This window comes from Chinchilla lanigera, unplaced genomic scaffold, assembly GCF_000276665.1.
Source record: "Chinchilla lanigera isolate Chin_1 unplaced genomic scaffold, ChiLan1.0 scaffold00014, whole genome shotgun sequence".
NCBI lineage: Eukaryota > Metazoa > Chordata > Mammalia > Rodentia > Chinchillidae > Chinchilla > Chinchilla lanigera.
The window spans coordinates 30,421,579-30,430,344 of record NW_004955415.1 but is presented as its reverse complement, the minus strand read 5'-3'; the positions used below and the strand labels follow the sequence as shown (position 1 = coordinate 30,430,344).

General features: G+C 47.6%; 1 protein-coding gene and 1 long non-coding RNA gene across 2 annotated transcripts in view; one reads left to right on the top strand and one right to left on the bottom strand.

The window, feature by feature from the left end:
- Positions 1-634: 634 nt before the first annotated feature.
- LOC102004599 lies at positions 635-2,497 on the bottom strand. The gene is made up of 2 exons (XR_260328.1): positions 1,488-2,497; positions 635-969 (listed from the first exon to the last, which is right to left on the bottom strand). It is a non-coding gene; the product is annotated as an uncharacterized LOC102004599 (long non-coding RNA).
- A 74-nt stretch (positions 2,498-2,571) lies between these two features.
- Napb (N-ethylmaleimide-sensitive factor attachment protein, beta) overlaps positions 2,572-8,766 on the top strand; it is a 35,082-nt gene continuing 28,887 nt past the window's right edge. The window contains exon 1 of the mRNA XM_005380968.2: positions 2,572-2,752. Coding sequence (XP_005381025.1) covers positions 2,655-2,752 — 98 coding nt within the window. The 5' untranslated portion in view covers positions 2,572-2,654. The remainder of the gene's footprint in view (positions 2,753-8,766) is intronic.

Sequence of the window (8,766 nt, the reverse complement as noted above, 5' to 3'; positions counted from 1 at the left end):
CCTTTTGTTGTCTTCTAAACCTGGGAGCAGGGGGTCCTCAGACGACTTTCACCCGGCCTTTGGTAGGTGGACTCTGTCCCTTCCAGCCCAGCCCCCCTGAGTGCTAACTCAGTCTCAGTATCCATGGAGCCCAAGATTTGCTCTCCAGGAGAGGCCAGCAGGCCTTCAACTGGTCAGGGTCAGGCTTCTCCTTTCAGCTAGGGTTTCACGTTTAACGCCACACTTGCTTTCCTCTTTACTGCAGAGCCTGGTCCCAGCGAGCTGCTATTGGAAGAAATAGGGCCTAGCGATGGCTTCCTGGACTACTGGAGCTTGCCGTGGACAAGTCGGGGTGGGGAGCTGCCAGCCCCTCCTGTCACGCTCTGCTTCTTGGCCCACAGTGCAGACAGGTCACTCTGGCGAGCTCTCCTCATGATCCACTGTCCTCCCCAGAGACCCCAAACTACCAGCCACCTGAGCGTGAGCTACAATAAACCTATTTCTGAGTTACTACCTCACATATTCCACTATGGCAATGCAAAGTTGACTGATATGCAAGGGGAACATGGGCCGTGCTTACTCTGTGAAAATAGATACATCCTAATCTGTGCAGTCCACCCCGGTAGCCACAGCTATGCCCACTGCAACTGAGAAACAGGATTTTGCATTGTATTTGATATTACTTATTTAAATGTAAATTCAACACATGCCGGTGCTTGCATCTTAGTCAGTAATGCTTGGGCAATGGTGACCTGGGCCTGCTCCAGGGCAGCTTCCTGGCCCACAGTGGGGTGGTTCTTCTTTTCTCTTCCACTCTGAGGATTCATCTGTCCCCCAGTGGGTCCTCATTCTGGAGGCTTGTCCCTCAACCTTGCTCTGTCCTCTCCTCTAGCCCCTGGAAGAAAACCCTTGCTCCAGGCAGCAGCTAAGTTTCATTTTTCTGCTACTTTGGTGTGGACAGGCAAGGTGTGTGAGACTGTCCAGGTTTTCCTGTGAGAGAGAAAGGAACGAGGTAAATAACTAGAAACAACCCAAACTATACAGGCATGTCCCTGCCACCCTCTGCTGCAAGTTCTAGCTTAGGCAGCTGACCATTCTGGGTCCCTTTTAGCTGACTACAGATTTGATAATCTGCAATTGTGAGCATTAGAACAGGGGTGGAGGGTTCTTTTAAAAACGCACACTTTCTGGATCCTGACACAAAAAGCTAGTGTTTTAGGTGTCAGTATTCTTGAGCCTCTAAAAGCTAGCTCTGAGAGATGCTCTGATCAGCATGCTGAAGTGCCTGGGAGCTAAGCTGGCCCACTCGGCCCAGTCCCCTAGATGGTTCTGCTCCTGTCTACCTCTGCAGCTTTTCTCTCTTCACACCTGCATTTACTGCCACTTCCAGTTTCCTGCCTCCTTCTTCCCCCCAACAATGCTCCCAAACACAGTAGCTCTTCAGAGTCAAAATAGTGCACCTAGTAATTGTAGGTAAGCCTTGTGAGTGAGCTGAGAGTTCCACTCACCTATGCAGTGTCCGGTAAAGATACTCTGCGATGCACATATCTTTCCAGGAGCTTGGCCCCTCCAGCCTTGCTCTCTAAGGACAGGCTGCACTTCCTTTGGCGTGTTTTGCTTGCCAGTGCCCACAGCTATTAATAGTGCAAAACTGCCATAAATCCTCATTTGGCAGTGATTCTCGTATCTGCTCCAGCACCTCTGCCTTAGCACTGACAGCATAAACGGTCTAGACATCGCATTGGAAAGAACTCCCCCAGGAACAGGCCTGGGCCTCGCTGGCACAGGACGGCCTATATCTATGCATACTTATGAGATTAGAAGGCTTCCTGGCAGACAAGAATTTTGTCCCAGGAGATCTAGCTCTGTGGCCAGCATTATGTAAAGAACAAGAAAGCTTGATGGCTCGCATTCATTTAATAGCATTTAGTCAATTTAAAGAGCGGATCCTGCACACAAGCAGCTCATTTCTTGTTCTCTTCTTTTTTCTTTTGGCGGTAATGGGGATCGATGTGTAACTCACTTCTGACCAAGGAAGAGACCCAATAGAGAGCTCCAGTTTAGGGGAATTTAGAAACAACCCTGAGTTTACATCCGGGAGGATGATGCATTCGCAAACGTCTAGGAGAGGAGATGGAGATGAAAATAGCTCTTTCCGCCAGCTGCTGCTCCTTTCGCAGAGTAGGGTGGGCGTCGGCGGCTGAGCAGACTGCTGTCACCCGCGGGCTGCTGTGGGCGGAGCTCCCATCCCTCGCCCGCCGGTAGTCTTGTAGAGCGCGGGTTTACTGGAAACCACTGGCCGTTTTCCTGTCCTAACACTAGGTTCCAATAGGGGCCAGAGCCCCGCCCCAGAGGGGTGCCGCCCCGCCCTGCCCCGCAAGGCTCCGCCCAGCGGCCTCCCCGAGCGGGCGTCTGCAACCTCTGCCCCCACCGCCGAGTCCAGCCGAGGACTCCAGGTCCCGGCGGGCTCTGCGCAACGCCCGCGCACCCGCCCTCTCCGCTCCGCCGCTCTGTGGGATCCACGAACTACAAGTCCCGGCAGGTCCCGCGCCGCGCCTGCGCACCCATCCCTCGCTCCCGGCTGAGCGCCTGCGCACCGCGCCCAACCCGCTAGAGGGAGAAGAGGATCAGGCTGGTCGCAAGCCAGCCAGGAGTCTGTGGCGGCGGCAGGCGACATGGACAACGCGGGGAAGGAACGCGAGGCGGTGCAGCTGATGGCGGAGGCCGAGAAGCGAGTCAAGGCCTCGCATTCCTTCCTCCGAGGGCTGTTCGGGTGAGCACCGGTGTGCGTGCCTGGGGGTCCCCGCAGAATCCCCACACTCTGGACCCGAAACGCGCCGAGGCGCCCGCCGCCCTCCAGGGACCCTTCTGAGCACCCCCGCAGCGCCCGGGCCCGCGCGCACTCCCGAGCCCCCAGGCCCCGGCCCCGCGAACCCTGGCGCGCACCCGGGACCCAGAGCCTCTCGGGTGTCCTAGCGTCGCCGACACGCTGGGGTGCGGGGTCCCCGTGGGACCAGCCGATGGCCCCACGCCTGGCTCACGGCCCATCGGGTGCTCCGCACGGCTTCTGGGTGGAGGGTGCGGCTCCTCCTGGCTCCGTGTTCTTCCTGTGGCAGAGACTGATCCATGGCCGGGCCTGCTGTCCGGTGGGGGAGAACGCAGCTCCTGGCTCGAGTCGGCAGCGTTAGGGAATCCCGTTAATGCCCTGAAGGCTTCGCGGGAAGCAGAGCCTCAGGGACAGCTTGTGGAGGAAATCTTGGCCGTTGATTATGTGAATGATTCAGCTCTTTAGGATGAGAAAGGCAGAAATAGCGTGTGTTTTCTTTTTCCTTTGGGAAATGAAGGATCCTCTGCTGTCACTGAGCAGATTTTTATTCTTGAGATGGACCAGCGATAGGTACTTAGCAAACATGGCATTATTAGACAGTTTTTTCTGTACACAATTCATCTTGGACTCGTAGTTCAGAAAACACACTCTTCGAACTTTGGCTTGTTTTGCAAACATAGTTCTTTAACTACTAATTAGGATGTTGTACTGTTACTGGTAACCCTCCAGGAAGTGGTTACAGGCCGGTTTCATGCAGTGCATGGTAGTGTGGCTGCTAAGATGTATGAAGAGGAGGGTCCCTGTCCCCAGCGACCTCTCAGAGGACGCTTATCACAGCTAGTTCCGAAATTTCTCGTGTGATATGTAGTTGGAAGATACAGCTAGTTATAAGGAGTACTGTCTAGTATTGCTGGTGCCAAGCAGTAACTCCTTTATTTCACAAAACATTTACAATTCATTCAGATGAAATTGAATGTCATAGCGGCTCACACCGGGGGTGATTTTAATGTCATGCGTATTCAATCAGGATGTGCTTCCCTGGGGGAAGGAACTGGCAGAGGAAAAAAAGGCAGGCAGGCAGCCGTGAGGGGGTTTAGGCCAGGAGGTGCTTTGTTGTTTTTAGGAAACTAGGTCAAATCTTGAGCCAGTAGTCCTAAAAGGATTTTGAAGAAAACCTTTTAAAGAAACATCACTGACTGTTGCTGGTCTGTCATTAACAGGTCATGTAGGAAGACTGTTTCTTCATTCACTAAAGTTGTGCAAAAGGCACTGCATCGAAGTTACTTTCTCATCGCTGGGACTGAATACTCAGCGCCCACGGCTGAGAGGTTTATTTTGTTTTGGTTTTTTTTTTGAGGGGGGGTGCGGTTTTCCAGTACCAAGAATCAAACTCACAACCTCGCCCTTGCCAGGCAGGCGTTGTGCCGCTGAGCCAAATCCCCAGCCCCTGATAGGTTTATTTTGGCTCACGTTTTCAGTCCGTGGTTGGCTGGCTCCAGGGCGGAAGCAGGGTGGCAAAGGAGCGTCTAGGAAGGGGCGGGGAGCGGGATAGCTGTTCATCCTTGGGCAGCCAAGGAGCAGAGAGCAGGAAAGAGGTGCAGAATGGGATGAGAACGTAGCTTTCCAGGTCACGGCCCTGAGACCCCACTCCAGCCAGGCCCCCCCTCTTCACAGCAGTCAGCTATAGCATCCCCAGGGTCCAGTCACCTCCGGAAGCCCCACCTCTGAACACAAGAGGCATTGGACAAGAGCCTAGATCTGAACCATAATAGTAACTTAGGTGTAATAGATTAGTTTATGATCCCAGGTTTGGGACCAGAGACAAGTTAACTTTGCTTTTTTGTGGCTCAGTCTCCTTTCCTACTAAATAAAGATAACTAACTATGCCTTTTATAATTTGTGAGGACAGGTGTGGTGGTGCATGTCTGTAATCCCAGCACTCAGGAGGCTGATGCAGGAAGATCACCAGGAGTTCCAGGCCAGCCTTGGCTACATAGTGAATTCAAGGTTACCTTGAACAATATAGCAAGATCCTGTCCCTAAAAACAAACAAACAAAAAAATACCTTGTGAGGGTTTAGTGAGTTTATGTAAAACATTCCAGAACCGTGGGTGTTGTCAATGATAATTATGAGATAATTCTGTTAGTCATCGAAATTGTCAGCTTTTTTCTTGTCGAGGAGGCAGGGGGCCAGATGGAGTAAATGACTTTTGTAGGACCTCAGAGTGAAAGACTTGATCACTGGTATTTTAATGCAATAAATACCTGAGAGAGCTTTTAGCAGTTAAAGAACCGTGCAAGCATTACTTATTCTGTAAAAACTGTGGTTTTTTTTTTCCAGCAAAACTTGGCTCCTAAAAAGCTTGGGAAAAGAAGGGTACTTAGAGTTCTAAGTCTTAATAATATTACGTAATTACTCAAAGCAAAAAACCAGGTTTAGTTCCTCTGTGAAGCTAACACTTTGTATCAGTTTTGGGCTGTTAGAATCCTGGGTTATGTGTGACATCGAATGCATGCACTTGTCTTCATCTTTCTAGACTGGGATATGTGTTACTTGGCCCTTCCCCTTCCTGTTACTCTTTATTTAAAATAGTACAGTCTGTCTCCATGTCCGCCTCCTAAATTAACACAGAATTAACAAAACAAACATACTGACCTGAGTGTCACTGGAGCTGTGATACTTAGGGCTGACCCTCTCGTGCTTTCAATGGGACATACCGTGTTTTGAGGATGTGGCAACCATTAGAAGGTGCTCGATGCATTGCAGATGTTTCTTGCCACAGATAATATCCTCACTGCAGGTTAAAGCCAGTTGTGAGTGTACCTCGTACCCCCCTTGGTGTGTGTGCCTCACCCACACTGGTTTTGTGACAGTACTGTATTATCGGGCCTGTTCCAGAGCTCTTGTTTTGTTGCTGTCAGTAGAGTAGAGGAAAATAGGCGTGGGGATTCGCAGAAGCGGGCCAGGCAGACTTCTGTGCCTTGTCTGCTCAGTAGGCGGCATTCCTTCCCACAGGACTCACCTGTGCCCCCTCCCGCCAGGCAGCAAAGCCTTGTGACTGGAGTGCTGTTACTCTGCCTACTGAGCAGTTAGTTAAATAATGGCGTATTTTTACAGCTGTGGAAACAAATTAATTCTTCCCTTTTCTGAAGGGCATAGTGTAGTATAGGAAAACTGCCAGAAGAGTTTTGTTGTTTAGTTGGTCACAGAGATGAATTTTTTTATTTGCAATTCTGATTATAGTCTTTAGGAACTGCCAGTATGATCTCAGACTGGCCAGAGTGTGACAGTGAGAGTTTTGAATTGCAGAGACCTCCTTACTAACTTCTCCACCTTGTTAGGAGACCAAGACCAGATTGAGGATAACCTGCACAGTGCCTGTCGGGTACAGTGGTGTTTAAGAATGACAAGAAGGATGTTCCTGAGGGCCAGTGCTTGATTTTCATCACTCCTCTATCTCAGAGCTTAGGGAAGAACAAGAAATTGGCAGTGTTAGGCTGGGCGTAATGGCACATACCTGTGATCTCAGTTCTTGGGAGGCTGAGGCAGGAGGATTACTATGAGTTGGAGGCAGTCTGAGCTACATAGTGAGTTCAAGTTTAAACTGAACTACATAGCAAGAGCCTGTCTCAAAAAAAAAAAAAGAAAAAGAAAAAGAAATTGGCAGTGTCAGTATGAATGTAATGGAGGGCCCTATTGAGATTTTTAAGTAATGACAAGTCTATAATTTACTAGCTGTCGGTAAAAATGGGGGATATTTCTTAAGCATTGTATATTCTTCACTTGGCTTTACTTCAGTGAAGATCATGTCTCTTAAGTTTTGCCATCATGTGATGGAGCCATGTGATGGCCTTTGTAAAGCGCTTAGATCTTAATTATAATGTCTGGCTGGCCGGCCTGCCTGCCTGCCTTCTTTCTTTTCCCATTACTAGCTATTGAACTCAGGACCATGACACTTGGCTACATTCTCAGCCCTTTTTATTTTTTGTTTTGAGACAGTCTGGCTAAGTTGCCCAGATGGGACTTGAACTTGCAATTCTCCTGCTTCAGTGCTGGGATCACAGGTGTGTGCACTGTACCTGGCCACAGTTGATATCCAAGTATAGATTGAATTTTTAAAAATCATTAGGCTCAGATTTACTTACAGAGGCAAGTGGTATAATGTAATAAATATATGTGATACAATTTTTTTTTTCTTTTGGTCCTGGGAATCGAACTTACAACCTTGCACTTGCCAGGCAGACATTATGCTGCTGAGCTATGTCCCCAGCTAAATAGATGCATATAATTCTTATTAGAACTAAGATAATCTATACTGGATAAAATAATATCTGTCATTATATATGGGTAGACAGCATAGACTATGGTTCTCCTGGTTTTTTTTATTTTTTTTATTTTTTTTTTGTGGTATTGGAAATAAAACTCATGACCTCATGCTTACAAGGCAAGCTCTGTGCCTTGAGCTATATCCCCAGCCCTCATCCTTGTGTTTACTGTTCTGGAGACCATAGCCAGGTAAGTCATTCTTGGCACTTTTCCCTTTTTTAAGCTTTCAGAGGACAGAGCCTGCTTTTCAGAGTTGTCAGGATTAAGTGAGGTGTTACGGTGCTTATTCAGCTGCACAAAAGTACAGTATTGTTAATTTTCTAATTTTGCATTGTTAAGTTTGGATGACCGGTGATGCGCTGTGCAGCCTGGCTTCCTGTGCTAGAGAGCAGATTGGAGGAGGCGGGGGTGCTTGGGGTGGCTGTGGCGTGGCCCTGCATCTCACCCTGCCGGTGGTACTCAGGAGACGCCTGGTGGATCGTGGTGGGGAGACTGAGTAGATTTAAGCTAATACAAATCCTGATTCTTTTATTTTCCTTCTATCAAATTTTTAAGAGCAAAGATGTACCAAGTGAGGGGAAATTGATATGGCTACTATAAACATAGCTACACAACTGGTAGAAAAGTGCAGGACGTATAGCCAGCTTCTGTGGAATAGTAAACTCTCCCAGAGTCTTCTCTCTCCATACTCTCACTCCCAGAAGGAACCATTTTAAACTCTTCTTAGTTCCTATGGTGGTTACCTTCGTAGTTCTAAATAATTTCAGAATACTTCTGCTTGGGATTTCTGAATTAATCAGTGTCTGTTGATTCAGGTGGAAATGAGGAAGAATTTTCCAGAGCGTACATGACCTTGCATTTGGCTCTTGACCTTCTGATTTTACTTAGGTTTTCCCCAACCCTCAATAGTACCTTCTATACATAAATATCAGGTTTGAACCTATAATTCTGGATCTATGCTCAGTCTGTCTCTTAGCTAATCAGAATGATTGTTTTGTACCATAACATTTTTGTAAGTATTTCTCTTTATATGAAGTGAGTGACTATGGATGTTTCATCCATTGGGATATTTTTGAGATACTAAGGAAATGGGTGTGGACGGCATATCCACCCCTGGGGACCCAGGCCCACTCTAGGTAGAAGAGGCCATGCCCTTCTCAGACTTACCCACCATGCCCATGTCACTAGATGGTAGAATCAGAAAGCCATTGTACCTTCAAGGCATTTTCAGGGAATTTGGAAGTAGAATTGCAGAATAACTATTTCAGTATTTAAATACAGCTTAGTGTAAACAATGATAATTGAAGTCTAATAAATTAATGTTTTCTAATTTTAAGTTATTTTCATAATTAAGGAAGTGTCTGTCAGTTCCTGCTTTATGGGATATTTTTAGTAGGGGTTAGTGTTGTATTTTGTTTTGTTTTATCTTTTCCATACCTGAGATTTTTAAATTTTTTTTTTTATTTAAAGAAAATAGCCTGCTTGGCAAGCGCAAGGTCGTGAGTTCAGTTCCCGGTACCAGAGAAAAACCAAAACCAAAAAAAAAAAAAAAAAAAGAGATATAAAGTACATTACTGTTTACCTAGGGCTGGTCATAGGGAATCAGGGTCAGAGTGACTACTAAGACATAAAG